Genomic DNA, 16,538 nt, shown 5'->3' with positions numbered 1-16,538 from the left:
GGGTTTAGGGTTTAGAGTTTAGGGACAATCGTGGACAATCAGGGTGACCGATTATCCGATGCACATTCTTTATAACGGCGTGAAAACCTCTACTAGCATATGCATTTTAGGAAAACCTTAAAAAAAATCCAAAGAAAACAATATCTGCTAGCAATGGACTTGGGCTATTACAAATGGTATCAATACCAGATACCAGGCGATGTGCCAGCGAGAAGGCCGAGCCTTGAAGGGGGTGGATACGAGATAGTGTGCCAGCAAGGACGCTGGACTCAGAAGGATGGTGGATTGGAGGGTCCTACATAAATTGAAAAAGGGAAAGAGAACGAGTGCTAGCGAGGACGCTGAGCCCCGAAGCGGAGTGGATGGTAAGATCTGATATCAGTGGGAGAGAAGAATGAAACACTCTTTTAAGAGTGAAATTTTTTTCCTAGTAAGATGCATTTTTAAACTTCGAAAGAAAGCTCGAAAGGAATAGGGTCCTAACTAAATGAGTTAGATGGCTCATGAACTGTTCCTTCTGTCAAGAAAGCAAATCAAAATAGTTTAGTTAATGTCCAAAGTTGTTCAAATTACAGTTTTGATCCTTGTTTCATACAATATCATGAAACTAAGGAAGATCCTTCTGTATAAAGCTGAATTGTTGGCATCCCTTTGGTCATCAAAGATGGAATTGCCCCTCTTAAGCTTAAGCTTCTTCCTTTTGTGCATGTTTTTTGCAGCCCCTTCTTGTGGTACATACTACACGCCTCCAAGCGTCCCACGTTTAACAGATCTCGTTCCCAATGTCTCAATCGATCAATACTTTGCTAAGATTTTTGGGGGCGCAAATATCCAGCTGATGAGTAATGGGTCCTCTCTCAATCTCACTCTGAACAAACTTTCTGGTAAATCATCATTGGATCTTAGCTTTACCTTTCAGCCCGACTCTGTTTTGATTCATAACTTCTTCTCTTTTCATTTCTGGAGGTGCTGGTTTGGTCTCGAGGAACAAATATCATTATGGGTTCTTCAGTGCTTCAATTAAGCTTCCATCAGGCTTCACTTCAGGGGTTGTAGTGGCTTTTTATGTAAGTTTTCCCCCCCTTCTTATTATCCTCTGTTTGGCTTACCAGTTTGGTCCACAACCAACGGGATGATGAGGGCTATGTTCAGCTGTCGAATGCAGATGTTTATACCCATTCTCATGACGAGATTGACATAGAGCTGCTGGGACATGACAAGAGAAAAGATTGGGTTATTCAGACAAATATGTATGCCAATGGAAGCGTCAAGACAGGGAGAGAAGAGAAATTCTATCTCTGGTTTGATCCCAGCGTGAAATACCACGATTACACCATCATTTGGAACAAATATCATACTGTGTAAGTGCATGAAAGGCAGGATCATTTTTGTTGGTCGTTGTACTTCTCTGTTCTTCTAAAAAGCGCATCGAAATTCAAGCAGGTTTTTGGTGGATAATGTTCCAATCAGAGAGCTGAGAAATTCTGAAGCTTTCTATCCATCAAAACCCATGTCAGTTTTCGTCACAATATGGGATGGTTCAGAATGGGCAACTCATGGAGGAAAGTACCCAGTAGACTATAAGTATGCACCATATGTGGCTTCTTTTGAAGAAATGGAGATCAATGGAAGTATATCACCACCAATAGCCACTGTTCCTTCAAGCTCCAAAACCAATGTCTCGAGCCCGGATACCGTGGAGGGTCCAGAATTTATAAAGCTATCACAGCAGCAAATAGATGCCATGGATTGGGCAAGGAGGAAGCTCATGTTCTACTCCTATTGTAAAGATACATCCAGATACAAAGTTTTGCCTCCAGAATGCAAATAGATGTATTTTTACTAAGTTTTTTGAGATCCGCCGTCATAGATGTATTTTTACTAAGTTTTTGTGAGATCCGACGTCATAGATGTATTTTTACTAAATTTTTGTGAGATCCGACGTCAAGAGAATAAAGTCTTCTTTATTTTATAAGAGTGTGGAAACCTTTTCCTAACCGTTTTAAAAACCTTGAGAGGAAGTAGGAAAAAATAATATTTGTCATCAGTAGACTTAAACTATTACAATTTTAATGGTTGCTAAGATCCTTTCCATCATAAATTTCAAGTTAGGAAGAAGATAGATATTGTAGTAAAGCTAAGATCCTTCCATCATAAATTTCAAGTTAGGAAGAAGATAGATATTGTAGTAAAGCGTATCCAAATCATCAGAGACAAAAACGAGTCGATGACTGAACGGAGGAGACTCCGACAGGAGATCTTCCATCAGTACCATCGAAAAAGAGGGATTCTCCATTAAGATGAAGGATTTTGTAAATGCTAGCATTATATGAACTATAAAGAAGTTAAACCAATCTGGCAACTACCGGATTGGTCGGGTCAAAGAAAATTGAAAGATATTACATTACATAGGGCAAGAAAGCTTCACCCATAGATGCAACCTTTTTGAACTACCCAAATCAGTGATATATGATAGCCATTCCTGAATGAAATGAGAGATACATTAAGAGAAGAGCATAGCCGCATATCATAGATGCCAAATCAAAGCCCACAGTGGTACTAATCTTCCTCTCATGGGAATACAGAGAATGGTATGGCATAAGTTTCTATGATTTTCAACTTAGAGGAAATCAGACAGGAAGTACTACTAGCTATTATTTGATGGCACTAAATAAGAGACTGACCAAGACAAATCCACCAGTTATAGTGTATGGCATCCCATATAATATCAACGCCGGCCAAAATGATAACACTAATCAGTCAACTAAAGCCAAAAAAAGATCAAGCAAGCAGGAATAAGAAACATTCTGAGTTATAAAAACATAAACTCTTGTGGCTTTCTGTTAGTACTGAATTACAAAGCCTAATCGTAAGCCATATCCATGTATGATTACAGCATGGGCACGAAACATAAAGCTTGATGGTCTAATGACTCAGTTTTTCCTGATCTTTGAAAATGTTCCTGTTTCAGAAAAGTAGGTGCTTTGAGTTCCACCGCCTAGCTGGTTCAAATGGGCCTGAGGATTCGACAGCTCGATTCCCTACATGGAAAACAGGAAATTTTCACAACCTTGATATTAAGCATCCCAGGCAGTGTCATGAATAAAACAAGTACTTCCGAGGCAAATTTAGATAACATAGGAGGAGATGGTGAGGAGGACAAAAAATACTGACTTGTACTGGAGTAAATGCCAAACTTGAGGTCAGCCCGGATGTAGCACCACTGCTTCCATAGCGTTTTTCCTTGAACCTATTCGTGATAAGAAGATAAGTAAAGGATAACAGATGAAGAAGCGAATGTTATGCTACAAATATCATTTTCCACTCCTTGTTATAGTTATTATTCTTTTTTCTTTCTTTTCTTTTTTCATTATTACTTGCGTGTGTGCGCGCGCAAGTGGATGGGTGGGTGTGGTTATTAGGATCAGCTCAATGACTTGACTTACTTCTTAACAACTTTTGCGGCAAGCTTGCTCTGAGCAGCTGACACACGCAACTTGCCACTCCCAGCCTGACCAAGCATTCCATACCCTTCCCCCAATCCATCTCCTGTTGTGGCATGAAAAATCAAGAAGTGAAATGCTTATTCAGAATATTACAGCAGAATACCTCAAGCAACTACTTTTTCCGTTCAGGACAATTGTAAGAAACAGCTGGTATGCAGACAAAAATGTAACTACGTTTGATAAGAAATAATCCTGTAATAGGACAGACTCAAGACGGCTATGATGTTACTATTGCAATTCAGAAAATTTTCTGGTTCACCAGACAACATGACAACTCAAACTTGCTGAACAGCATAACATTGCATCTCATTCCAATGCGTAACACAAAACGTAGCAGAAGAAAAACTATCAATTTGATCAATCCAGATTATTCAGAAATGAAAGAATGTTTTACCTAAAGAACTCTCTTCAGGCACCCCAAACTGCATCCTGTTAGCTAGCTTCCTCATCTCCGTCGTTGCATACCTGACAAGGAAATCCATATCAATCCATGAACAACGGAAAAGTGCAACAGATCAAAGCTTCTATTGCTAGAGAGATGAAAGACAAATGTAACATATACCTTTCCTTCATCTTCCTTAATCGACGGCCACCTCTCTTCTTTTTGGGTTCAGAATCAGGGACAGGAAGAGGTTTTGGTTGTTTTGCAGGTGGAGGTTCTTGCCACTTCTCAATTTTCTTAAGGATCTCATCTTTGAAGACTCTACCCGTCTTCCCTGTAGGGTCACCCCTGGTGGAGTCAACTCGTGCTGCAAGTGTTGACTTCGCCGCTATGAGTCGACAAGCACGCATCTTCAAAGGAGGAGGTGTTGATTGGAATATCTCTGTTTGCTCAATATAACCTACTCGAAATTGTGAGGTCGCTGTGGAAAACCCAGCAAGGTTTTTTTTCTTTGCACCAAGAAGCTGAACATTGCAAGCAGGCATCTTAGCTAAGGCAACAAGGCCACCAGCAGTTCCCATTAGTTTTGCTGCAACAGCACTTCCAACTATCGCTGAAAGATTTGGTGCAATATATCCCATTCTACTTTCAACAAAATTAAGGACCATTTTCTTTGCTGAATCTAAAGTAAGAGCTCGATCACATGCATCAATTGTTTTCTGGAGAATTTCCTCCGGAAGTGGCTTGCCACTTGTGGTAGATGCTGTAACAGAGACAACCATAATGACAGCAGAGGGTAAAAGCCCTTCTAAATCTACAAGAGTCAAATCCATTTCATTCCCAATCTTCTTAACAACTCGAGCATAATCGATTGGATGGTGCACAAGTGATTCAAGCTCTGGAAATTTTAGTCGATATTTATCACGTATAAAATTGTGAATAATAATAATCTCATTCTCAATATCCACTGACAAGGCATTACACTCTACAATCAGTTGGTACTCAGGATCATCTTCTAATACAAATCCCTGATTTGAGACATTAGAATCCATCTCCAATGCATCTGCCACTTTCTGTAATTCAGATGCCAACAAATCCAATCAAATCGAGGGGGAAGTGCAGTGAACATCATTATTCATGAGAGATATATTGCAAAAGATCCAATAATTATACAACATCCCAAAACCTATCACTCACTAAAAGGTTAGAATAATAGACAAGACAGCAAGGATTGAATATATTCATTGCCTCTCTTCTAACCCCTTTCTATTCAAGCCACACCAAGGTCAATAAGGAAACTTTCATGTAAACTAACCTGCATAATATCATTGTATCTCTGTGTTTTCTGCAATTTTGATACACTATCCAGATCATCATAATTAAGGCTTTCTAGATCTGCAAGATCCCCATCAATATCCTCTTCCATATTTTCGGCATCAGCATCTTCTTCATCCTGTAATCATCCAATAACTATTGCCTCAAAATATAAGGTAGATGGATTCACACTCCTACCAAGCAAAATAATGATGAATTGATCTTCCAGAGAGAAAGGTAAGAAAACATTTGCTAACCAGAAAATTGTCTTCATCAGAGAGTTCATCAAGATCTGCTAGAAAAGAATCAGCCAAAGTAGCCTACAAACAGAAGAAAATAATATGACAATTAATAGACAAGATAACTCACATTTTCAAGATAGATCTTAAAGAACATTTGAAAGAAGAAGCACAATAGCAAGTTTAAAAACCTAATGAATGTATGAAATAAAGTAGAAAAGAAGTGTAACGATTCAAAACTTGGTCATTAGTTTAATAAATTACATCCGAGAGAGAAAGTAATCAAGTTCTCCTTTACCAACCATATAAATTATAAGCTAACTCAGAAAATTCTTATATACATGCTCCCTGTAGGCAGAACAAGCTATCTCTTGAGAAACTCTATAATTCAAGGAAGAACGATTAGAAACACAAAATTAGCAGCTGATAAAGAATTAAGCGACAGATTTAATAGCACACTCCAAAGTCCACAATTCCTAGATAGGTCAATTTGAGTTTACACGCAAGAACGTAAGAACTAAAATAAACCAGCGCACAAAGGAAAGTGCTGAAACCTAAACGTCGCATGGATGCAAGCAAAAGAAGAAAAAAAGAAAAGGGTTACCGACCATTTTCTAAACTTCGCTAGAAGATTTATAAAGCCTCCCAGGTCTAAACAATTCAGCACCAAGTTGAAGAATATCTGTATATCAGAATTTCAATTTCCAGGGTTAAGGGAGCATATATATATATAAACCAAAATGGATAAAACCACAATCAGATGCTTTTACGCAAAAGACAATCCCAAACCTCGGATCAAACTACGTTCTCCAATATTTCCAGAAAGGGAACCGACGTACAGCAGATGAGATTTCACACCGTGAACAAGAAGCAAGAACGCCGACGAAAGAGCGGGGAGAAGCTGGTACTGGCTCGTGGTCGACGGCAATAGTGTGGAACTTGCTTCGCCGATCCAGCCACCGGCCCACAGACAAGATAACCGAGAGAATGGGAGAATTACAGAATAGAACTGTAAGAGCCTGACCCATTGTTAATTATGGGCCTGGTAGGCCCAGTCCAAAATCAATAATTAAGCCCAAATAATAATGAACTACGGGCCTACGAGGCCCAGCTTAACACTACGCTCCTCGACCCATCGATCTCGATTTGTTTGGTATTTTCTAATGATTTCTTTTTTTTTTATTCGATAATTTATATTTTAATTAATTTAGTTATACTTATCCATTTCTCAAATATTTGGCTTTTCAAATGGTAGACTTAAAAGAAAGTGTACGAGAAGTGAGGCAACAGCTCTAACCGTTATGTGTATGAGAAGTCGGGTCGTTGCAGGATCATTTTTAATGATTAAAATTTATGGTGAATCGTACACCAAGTATGTAGTTTGCATGAGATGAATTGGGTTGTAACTGTTGTAACTGAGGTGAATTGGGTCGTCAAATTTTTTCAATCCAAATTTTTATTTTTAATAAAAATAAAATGGTAGTTAATATCACTTAAATTGAATCCTGTTAGACGAACATGACTCTCCACAATGATATGCGGAACGACTTAGTATTTCTTCATTCATTGTTTGCTAATTATTTTTCGGCTATCTTACAGGTCTTCAAGGATCTCAAAAGATACTTTTAAAATGTATGAACATAAGCTTTCATAGTTTTGCTTTGGGCTTCCCCAAAAAGCCTCATACCAATAGAGTTAGTATTTCTCACTTATAAACCCATGATCATTCCCTAAATTAGTCGATGTGGGACTTTCATCATCCAACAAATTCATATATTTTAAAATTTTAATTTCTAAATAATTAAAAATTATTTTCTTAATGGATGGAAGAATAAATAATAAATTTAAATATATGCATATATAATTATACCATAAGCAAAATATATTTTTTAACACTAACAATAAACTTGGTTGATTCTGTTACACCTAATCAACTAACTACTCTAACTCATAAAGTTTTTATTTATTTGAACCTAACTCAATTCAAATAAATTCATAATTTAACTCAAACGGTACCGAATAGACTGAGTTGTCTTAAACGTTCGCAATTTTGGATAAATTTTAAGTGGGTTTTTCTTTCTTTTCCTTTTTGTCTCAGCTTATTTTTTATGATCATGGAATGGGGCGGGGACCGGGAAGCCTTCCTCCATCTCCATCCCCATCCCCACTACTTATTTCATTTCATTTATTTTTGTAGGAATCGAGTTCCGGCGAATATTTTTTTTCGTTTATTATTCTTTTAGAAAAATAGTTAAATGTAAAGTTTTCATTTTTCAATACCACCTTTCCTTAAAAAAAAATAGTAAAAAAAATCATTATATTTCATTTACAATTAAGTTTATTTTTTTAATATATATATTAAAAATATATTTGTATTAAACAGAGCGAGATTGAGTGTGTGGACGGAGGCTAAGAATATAATCCTCTGCTCAAAAGTCTTGGAAATTGAAATTCGCTTTCGTGTTATAATAAAGACAAATAATAAAAATAAATTTATTAAATATGTCAACAAAAAAAAATAATAATAATAAATAAATAAAGTGAATGATTTGAAGAAAAAATGGTACCATCAAATATTTACATCTCTTAACTAATTTGGATTATAAATTCAAATCTTCATTATCATCCATCATAATTGTTTAATCGGATTTCTTTCGAGCCACCTGAGGAATAATCTTTGCCACCATAATGCTTTTTGCTTTTGCAAGTCAATTACATGTCAAGACCAATCTCGTAGCCCCACGTCTGCTCGTCTATTCATATGTCATAAATTTTGTTTTGTATAGCTATCCAATGTTGTTGCACTCTGCACTGTTTTTAGTGATATCCTCAACCCTACGAGGGGAAGAAAAGCTACCCAACATTTGTCATTTTAGTTGAAGATATAAGATATTAACCTAAGATTCAAATTGTAATGCTCTATGGCCCTGAAATCCCCTTACAACATGATCATGTTACTGGGTTATATTTTGTCCTCTCTCTATCACATGCTTCTCAATTTTCAAGTTTATGGTCAAAACTACACTATAGTATTTGGAAGTTTATGGAAAAATCGAACCTATACAAAAACATGAAAGAACGAGATGAAAAAAAAACATAAATCGAGGACAGTAAGAAAAAAATAAAGATCAAAGAGAGGAAACCGTAATTTGATTCCTTCAAAAGCGAAGCCTTTCACGGACCCTTTACAATTATATAAATGGAGGAAGAACTGGGTGAGTTTGATCAGTGCTCATATCCAACGGGTCATAGAGAAGCACTCCCCTCTTGAGACTGTATTGGGATTTGGGATTTGGGATTTGGGATTTTAGCGAGTCGATAGTAGAGGGATTATTATGTCTGCGGAACATTTCGTTGGGTCGGCGGCCGATGCGGCGGCGAAGAAACCTGAGATTGAGAATGGAGTATCCGCCTCACAGCCCGATTCTATTTCCTCTGTAATTCCTGGATGGTTTTCTGAAATTAGCCCATTGTGGCCTGGTGAGATTTTCGTCTCTAATCACATAGATTTGAGATTTGTTAGCCGATGAAGATGAACAATATGATTCAATCCTATTTGTTCTTCGATTCTTTCTAATTTCGTTGAGAAAATCAAATGATTTTTATGTCATGCAGGAGAGGCCCATTCCTTGAAGGTGGAGAAGGTTTTGTTTCAAGGGAAGTCTGATTACCAGAACGTTTTGGTATTTCAGGTATTCATATATGCGGATGAACTGTATGATATATTGTTTTTCTCTGTGAATTTTAACCTAGTTTGGCTGATATATTGAAGTTTTGGTTTATGTGCCCTGCAGTCATCAACTTATGGGAAGGTTCTGGTTTTGGATGGGGTGATTCAGCTTACAGAGAGAGATGAATGTGCTTACCAAGAGATGATCACCCACCTTCCACTTTGCTCAATTCCAAACCCCAAAAAGGTTTGTCTATCAGCGTTGTATTTTGAAAATGCATTGGAATTTGTATCTGGAGTCATACGTTTTGTGATGATACCTCTAATTCTTAAGAAACTAAATGAGAAGCAGGGCATGCCAGTGACCTTTTTGTTGATATTTAATCATATTCTAGCTAAGTTTCATTCAAAAAGTTAAGTATTTGTTATAGATGTTCTTTTAAATATTTCATGACATGTGAAGTCGGGTTGGGATTCAGACCGATTGGGTAGGGGAGTAAGCGCGCCTTAAACGGTTGAGTTGTGTTTATGTTGGCTATGTTTTAGCATCGTCTTTTTTGTACGATGCTTAGAATTGTCTGTGCTGCCATTTTTACTTGTTCGAGCTTGTGATAATGATTTTTAGGGAAATTGGTGGGTGGGGGTCGGGTTGGAATTCGGACCAGTTGGGTAGGGGAGTAAGTGTGCCTTAACAGTTGAGTTGTGTTTATGTTGGCTATGTTTTAACATTGTCTTTTTTGTACAATGCTTACAACTGTCTGTGTTACCATTTTTACTTGTTCGAGCTTATGACAATGATTTCTAGGGAAATTTTTCTATATGAATCTCTTCCCGACCCAGCCAAATCGGGCCTGCTCAAATTTGCTCAGATGCTGTCACATGTGCTTAGGATTATTCTTTTTGTTTCATTGTTGTCTCACTCAATTGCTGTTATTAGGTTCTCGTTATCGGTGGAGGAGATGGCGGTGTTTTGCGAGAGGTGGCTCGCCATTCATCTGTTGAGCAGATAGATATCTGTGAAATCGACAAGATGGTAGTTGAGGTAACCAATAACTTTCCAGGAGCATCAGTTCAACTTTATATGATTGATACGTATGGTGCTCATATGTTCATGACAAATGTGAGGAACCTTTTCCGATTTATGATGGAGTACTATTGCCTGCATCTTCCTTTGCAGGTTTCCAAAGAATTTTTCCCTCGCGTAGCTGTCGGGTTTGAGGATCCTCGTGTCACTCTTCACATTGGTGATGGTATACAATCAACCATTTTCTCAACCCCTCTTTCTGTTTGATTTCTCGATTGTGTTCATCGGCGTGCTTCGTGTTGCAGGCGTCGCATTTCTGAAGGCTGTTCCTGAAGGCACTTATGATGCAGTGATAGTGGATTCTTCTGATCCTATTGGTAATCATATGTCTTCAAGAGGAACATGGAATTTTATGTTGGATGTTTTTTGAGGTAAATGAAGATCATTTGTCATCTTACAGGTCCAGCACAAGAGCTCTTTGAGAAGCCTTTCTTTGCTTCAGTTGCCAAAGCTCTTCGACCAGGAGGTGTTGTGTGTACTCAAGCAGAGAGCATTTGGCTTCACATGCATATCATTGAAGACATTGTGACAAACTGCCGCCAAATATTCAAAGGCTCTGTCAACTATGCATGGACTACAGTTCCTACATATCCAAGGTACACACACCTCCTAACAATGTTCCTGATCTTGTGGGTCTTGAACGTTGCCTTTTCTAAACATCGATCTGATCCGTGTGTCTTCAGCGGAGTGATTGGGTTTATGCTCTGCTCAACTGAGGGGCCTCCTCTTGATTTCAAGCATCCAGTCAACCCAGTAGAGGTGAACGGTATCGACACCGTGAAGAGTCCGCTCAAGTTTTACAACTCGGAGGTGGGATTTGAATGTTTCTTATATATCCCATTGGTGTACTTTCCATTTGACTTGAACTGAAACTTCTGTATTTTCCTTGATGTTTTGTTTGAAAATCTTCAGATTCATACAGCAGCTTTCTGTTTGCCTTCTTTTGCGAAGAAGATCATCGATTCAAAAGCAAAATGAAAAAGGTTTCCCCCACAGCGTTGAAGAAGCAGGAATTGGCGGTCTTGGAGTGTGCCAATGTAATAAGTGGAGACTTAAAATGAGTAGTAGAAATAGCTTTTGTTTTCCCCCAAAATTTTCCCCGTCCTTTTTCATTGAAAAGTGGCATCTGGTGTTCTAGGTTCTATAAATAAATATGCTAAATAAATATATTTAGCCTTCGTGAAGCGATAGCAATATTTGTCTGCTCCAGTATCTTACGTATTATCATCAGCTTCACAATTATAAAACGCGTCTACTAGGGAGAGTAGATCTGGTATGAGTCAAACATTGGACAGTATGCCAATAATGAGAGTCAGACATTGGACAGTATACCAATAATGAGAGTCAGACATTGGACAGTGTGCTATAGAGTACATTAGCCCTCAAGAGATGGATTGTGAGGTCCAATATCAGTTGGAGAGGTGAAACACTTATAAAAATTTGAAGATTGCAGCCCCCAGGATGTACCCAGCAAGGACATTGGCCCCAAAGAAATGGATTGTGTGGTCCTACAATGATTATTAGAGAAAACAAAACATTTTTTTTATAAGTGTGTGAAAACCTTTATGAGACTAACACGGCAATATATAATGATCTTTTAACGATGGCTTCGAACTATTACCCGTTGTCTTTTCCTGTATTATGCATTAAATAAGATACACAAGATTGAATGGAAACATAAACCATGAAATCCAAAAATTAATTTAAAAAAATTCTGCATTTCACGTCTGCTTTGGTTATAAAAGTGTTGCATTTTCACCGTTGGATAAAGATTAACACCAAAATTCATAATTAGGAAAGATACCTCTGAAAATTATTTGTTGAGAATCGAGGATAAACATCCTCACAATAAAATCGATTAATGAAGTTTCCTTAATTGAAATTGGGAGGGCCTTAAGCGTATTTCCCTATGCAAAGAACAAACAACAAACATCAAAGAGTGGGAATATATATAAGCATTCAAATTTCCAACATCCTTGACCCTAGCTAGCTAATACACACAAACTAATGAGCCATGACCAAGAAAGTAGCTGCCTCACTTAAGGAGAAGTAGTATTTAAGGAAGCATAATGGTGAAAGAGGGAAGGTTGGTGGAGCAAGGCAAGGCAGTAGTTGGGGAGAGAAATAAACAAGTTGAAGCTCACAAGATGCCGATGTTATAAAACTCTCACAATAGTTTTGCAGATGTGTAATAGAAGAAGCTCGAAAAGCGTTGATAGACGAGAAGATGATGAGCAGAAAAATCGCATAAAAACAGCTTCATCTTCTTCAACCACCTAAAAAGGATTAACACTATATGGGCAGCCTTGAGTGCAATACAAACAGCATGCAACCAGTTGTAGTAACAAGAAGATGATTGAGGAGCAGAGCAGATATTGAGAACCGTGATGCACTAAGATGCAGTTAGCTGAGTAACGATGCCATATACAGCCGAAAATCACACCTCAAAAACATAAGAGGAAAAAACAGCCAACAGATAGATCTTTAGGGGCATCCAATGAAAAAGAAATATTGATGAATAGATAGGAAGGTATATATATATATATATAAAACTCTAGGTAGTAGATATAATTTTAAAAGCAAGAAAGAGACCTCCGAGTTTCAGCGGGCAGAAGGGAGCCAACACAAAATGGTGCCCGACCGAACCCCATTTTGTGGCTCAAAACACTTCGTAGACACCCATCCAAATCCAGGTTTCAAAGAGAACCAATTGTCAGAGACGAACTTAACTACATGATTCTGGTTCACTCCACAATTCCTATTAGAACTACAGCATAGCAGAAACACCATCATCTAAGTTCTACCAGCACAGCATCCAGCCTTGATTCCAACAACATCAATCTCTGCAATAATGATTAACATGCAACTATCAGATCGATGTACTTGTAATCTAAAAGTATAAGTTACGAAATATGTAGCTCAGTCAAGTACGTATTGACAAGAATTTGTAGAGGATCATTTAAAGCAAACATAGGCCAGGAGGGGGTAAAACAATTAAGAAATTCCTAGTTAGTCAAGGGAGAGAATACTAGTGACGGCCTGGAATCTTCAAAATCATCAGTGCCGTTCAAGACAACCTTGTTCTACTGCACTACAATGATTACCCAAGGCCCATGTGCACAAAACAACCTATGCAAGGCAATTAAGTTCCCTCGCCTTTCACTAACTAAATAGTTGTAGTGAATAGTTCTCATGACTAAGAAGGCATACCCATTAGCATAAGGTGAAGCACGACGAGCATGTCGGGGTGGAGGGGATCTGCTGTAGCTGCGACCACGCTTAGGAGGTGTAATGCTGCGACGTCTTGGTGGGGATCTTTTACCACGAGGACTGTTACTCCTACACAAGAAAAAGGAAAAGTGATAGAACATCAAATTCTTCAGTTTATATGAAACCAAACCACCTGTTGAATTGACATCTATTAGATAACTTGGTGTGTTTTAAAAAAACACACACACACACAGCTTTGACACACCTGCGACCATATCTTTCATAGCTTGGACTCCTGCGGCGCCGAGGAGAAGGACTACGGCGCAAACCACCTCCTGCACCTCGTGAGCCCCCACGTGAACGACACTCACGAGCAAAATGACCAGGTTCACCACATTCATAACATTTCAAATCATCACCACCACCACCACCACCACCACCACCACGGCCACGACGACCACCACCTCCTCCACCGCCTTTAGAGTTGTGAGAAAGCTCCACACGCCAACCATTTTTCCCTATGAAAAGAAACCAATAAAATCACACATAAAAGATAAGATGAACTTAACTCAAGGCAATGAAACTAAGAATAGGGGGATAAGGAATCAACCTATTAGCCCTGGGAATTTATAGAAAAGGATCCCGGATTAAGGATAGACTTTAATTGCAAAGAAAAATATTGATCTAGGGCACCATATAGGAAAAAAGCTCACAAGGTCCAACAAGACCACCATAGAGAAAGCATCATGAAAATTCATTTGACTTCTCTCAAACCATTATCCATTACATGGAAATATCTGAATTATTCCACAGCTCTTTATTTTACCTATGAAAGGATGATCACAACGGAGTTGTAAGACTAGACTACCAACTTGTGACACTTGGGCAAGCACCAAGAGATGCCAAAAACAGTGAACAATTTATGGGAAATTTTTTTTGAAAAAAGGGAGCTGAACGTCTAGAAAAAGAGATTAAATTGATTCTCTTCATCATGCTTGCATATAATGCACAATAGGAGCTAGATGAGAGGCTAGGAGCATGGAAGTGGTGTTAACGCTTATTGCAAGTATTTAGCTCATTATGGAATAAACTCCACATGAAGACTGAAGCTGTTAAGTCTTCTTAGGCACTTTAGCCTTCCACAGCCAAAGAGATTAGATGCTGGTTCAAGATAGAATCAACTGGTTGATAAAAATGGCTTCCATAGCCCTCAAAAGTTTCTATATCTTAGAATCATGATAATTCCCAAAATCACATCTTTTGAAGCATATTAAAGAGGATAGGGCCATTCATTACCCTCTTTTTCAATAAGGTGGTCTTAAAGAATAAGGTAAATTTCCACGATTTAGTTCAATTTAGCAGACCAAAGATGACATTAAGCTAGATCAATAATAAATTTCTGATTGACTGCAGTAATGAAAACTAGATTACAGATAAAGCCAAGGAGAGTGCTCCCGCACATGTCAAACTCACTAGTAGTCGAGAAAAGCATGCGCGCACACACATATACAAAAGAAAATAACATTTTATAGAAGGAATGTAATGCAATGCAAAATTTGATACCTACAAGACAAAAAAAAAAAAAAAAAGATCTTTTATTTAAAACTGACCATCCAATGCTTGTATTGCATCTAAAGCATCCCTGCGATCATCAAACTCAATAAATGCATATCCTGGAGGCCTTCTAGCAACCCAAACACTGTATTGTTTTGTTCAAAGACAAATATTCAGAATGCATTTTAATACAAAGGAACAAAGAAATAGATATATTGTTTCAAATTATTGCAAATGGAGGATGCATGGTGTAAGCGATCTCATCTTAATAACTGATATGCAATTGAGGCATAAACGTCCTTGAAGCAAAATCTAGACCACAGAAATACTACTCTGGCTTTTGGTCGAGGTACAAATGAGTTTGAGATATGAGCCATGCACATTGAGCCAACTAATCTCAAGGATAGACATCAGAAAACGTCAGAGGACATATCTAAGAGAGTCTGTGCATTGGGTTCAGTTCTTAAACAAAAAGTTAACGATAAGGAAGATATGGACTTATGCATGAAGCAGAGTCCAACTAGCGAGCACTCATTGCTATGGAAGGGTTTTTTCTGTTCTGTTTCTTTTTTCTTCCCCTGCAGAGTGCTGAAATATCTAGCTTCGGCTAGGTATAACGGGATGGATAGATATTTATGTGCTGTAAAAAATCTAGGGCATATACTGAAAGAACCCAACACACTGCCACTGAAAGAACCCAGGAGCTTAAAATTCCACATTTCGAACCATTCGGTAGATATCATATCATGCGTCTAAAATATGCTAGTTTAAGAAATACATGAAAAGAATGCCTCGATACAATAATTTCAAACTCAAATCACCTCCTCAGAACACCGAACATTCGAAATTCATCTTCAAGCTCCCTCTCCGTAACACGTGGATCCAGATTGCCAATGTAAACTCGAGTCATTGTATCGAAGGAGCCCAGAAGCTCCTGAAAATAGTAAGAGTTAGAATGTAATCTAAACAACAAACTGGAATGGAAAAACAACCCTCACAACCCCAGGATGCGAAAGCTGCAACACCTATATAAGTCTACATGGGGAAAAAAATACACACACAGAAAGTTCACAAACGAAGCATTTGCAGGAGATCATCAAAAATGGAAGGGGAAAAACAAAATCGAACCGCTAGTTTAAGGATTAATAAACAAAAAATGAGGAAGAATTAGGGTTATGCACGTATTGATCGCGAAGCTGAAGCCTACCAAGAAAAAAGATCTCTTGGATTCGTCAAAAAGTACGAACAGATCAGCCGGCGATAAGGTAGGAAAACGGTGCTGCCCGTAGTCGCGGAGCTCCGATGCTCGGAAGTCTACCGAAGTTGTGAGTCAAGTGATATGTGAGTTTTGTTTTCTGGTTGTTGATGAATATATGATGGCAGCCATATTGGGCCCATTACATCTTGATGGGCCTTTGGGCCAGATTTTCTTTTAGTATAATTTGTGTGCGATTAAAAAATGTCGTAATTTTGGGATTTTATTTATTTTTCATTCAATTTTACTGTAAATTCATATTACAATTTATATTCACTTTATTCTCAGTAAGTCTCGTATTACTGATTAAATTATTTATTAAAA

The 16,538-nt window shown here is 38.0% G+C and overlaps 4 protein-coding genes across 7 annotated transcripts; 2 read left to right on the top strand and 2 right to left on the bottom strand.

Moving 5' to 3' along the window:
- The first annotated feature begins 501 nt into the window (after nucleotides 1–501).
- LOC111483755 (probable xyloglucan endotransglucosylase/hydrolase protein 33) lies at nucleotides 502–1,962 on the top strand. Of its 2 annotated transcripts, XM_023130069.1 has the most exons (5): nucleotides 502–552; nucleotides 633–884; nucleotides 967–1,067; nucleotides 1,153–1,361; nucleotides 1,444–1,962. In XM_023130069.1, exons 2-5 carry the CDS (start codon nucleotides 665–667, stop codon nucleotides 1,829–1,831), a joined length of 918 nt encoding a protein of 305 aa, XP_022985837.1. In that variant the 5' UTR covers nucleotides 502–552; nucleotides 633–664; the 3' UTR covers nucleotides 1,832–1,962. The 2 variants fall into 2 exon arrangements, with proteins under 2 accessions (XP_022985837.1, XP_022985828.1); XM_023130060.1 differs by lacking the exon at nucleotides 502–552 and having other exon boundaries at nucleotides 590–884.
- A 724-nt stretch (nucleotides 1,963–2,686) lies between these two features.
- Nucleotides 2,687–6,425, bottom strand: LOC111497587 (U4/U6 small nuclear ribonucleoprotein Prp31 homolog). 2 transcript variants are annotated; one of them, XM_023148536.1, is made up of 9 exons: nucleotides 6,231–6,425; nucleotides 6,050–6,123; nucleotides 5,460–5,522; nucleotides 5,204–5,358; nucleotides 4,069–4,961; nucleotides 3,901–3,971; nucleotides 3,447–3,549; nucleotides 3,175–3,250; nucleotides 2,687–3,041 (listed from the first exon to the last, which is right to left on the bottom strand). In XM_023148536.1, the coding sequence occupies exons 4-9, from the start codon at nucleotides 5,312–5,314 to the stop codon at nucleotides 2,934–2,936; spliced, it is 1,362 nt and encodes a 453-aa protein (XP_023004304.1). In that variant the 5' UTR covers nucleotides 5,315–5,358; nucleotides 5,460–5,522; nucleotides 6,050–6,123; nucleotides 6,231–6,425; the 3' UTR covers nucleotides 2,687–2,933. The 2 variants fall into 2 exon arrangements, with proteins under 2 accessions (XP_023004304.1, XP_023004221.1); XM_023148453.1 differs by having other exon boundaries at nucleotides 5,204–5,341.
- A 2,140-nt stretch (nucleotides 6,426–8,565) lies between these two features.
- On the top strand, nucleotides 8,566–11,381 carry LOC111497722 (spermidine synthase). Its single transcript, XM_023148656.1, has 9 exons — nucleotides 8,566–8,921; nucleotides 9,057–9,133; nucleotides 9,236–9,358; nucleotides 10,049–10,153; nucleotides 10,289–10,361; nucleotides 10,441–10,512; nucleotides 10,596–10,791; nucleotides 10,879–11,005; nucleotides 11,108–11,381. The coding sequence occupies exons 1-9, from the start codon at nucleotides 8,777–8,779 to the stop codon at nucleotides 11,171–11,173; spliced, it is 984 nt and encodes a 327-aa protein (XP_023004424.1). The 5' UTR covers nucleotides 8,566–8,776; the 3' UTR covers nucleotides 11,174–11,381.
- Nucleotides 11,382–12,035: 654 nt separating this feature from the next.
- On the bottom strand, nucleotides 12,036–16,307 carry LOC111497790 (serine/arginine-rich splicing factor RSZ21-like). Of its 2 annotated transcripts, XR_002720685.1 has the most exons (7): nucleotides 16,167–16,307; nucleotides 15,781–15,893; nucleotides 15,016–15,104; nucleotides 13,671–13,923; nucleotides 13,406–13,534; nucleotides 12,788–13,038; nucleotides 12,036–12,638 (listed from the first exon to the last, which is right to left on the bottom strand). XR_002720685.1 is itself a non-coding variant. In XM_023148775.1 (6 exons), exons 2-6 carry the CDS (start codon nucleotides 15,867–15,869, stop codon nucleotides 13,032–13,034), a joined length of 567 nt encoding a protein of 188 aa, XP_023004543.1. In that variant the 5' UTR covers nucleotides 15,870–15,893; nucleotides 16,167–16,307; the 3' UTR covers nucleotides 12,045–13,031. The 2 variants fall into 2 exon arrangements, 1 of the variants encoding a protein (XP_023004543.1); XM_023148775.1 differs by having other exon boundaries at nucleotides 12,045–13,038.
- Between the last annotated feature and the right edge of the window lie 231 nt (nucleotides 16,308–16,538).

Source organism: Cucurbita maxima, unplaced genomic scaffold, assembly GCF_002738345.1.
Source record: "Cucurbita maxima cultivar Rimu unplaced genomic scaffold, Cmax_1.0 Cma_Scf00001, whole genome shotgun sequence".
Classification (NCBI taxonomy): domain Eukaryota; kingdom Viridiplantae; phylum Streptophyta; class Magnoliopsida; order Cucurbitales; family Cucurbitaceae; genus Cucurbita; species Cucurbita maxima.
Note: the sequence above shows the minus strand (reverse complement) of the source record. Positions and strands in the feature narration are given on the sequence as shown.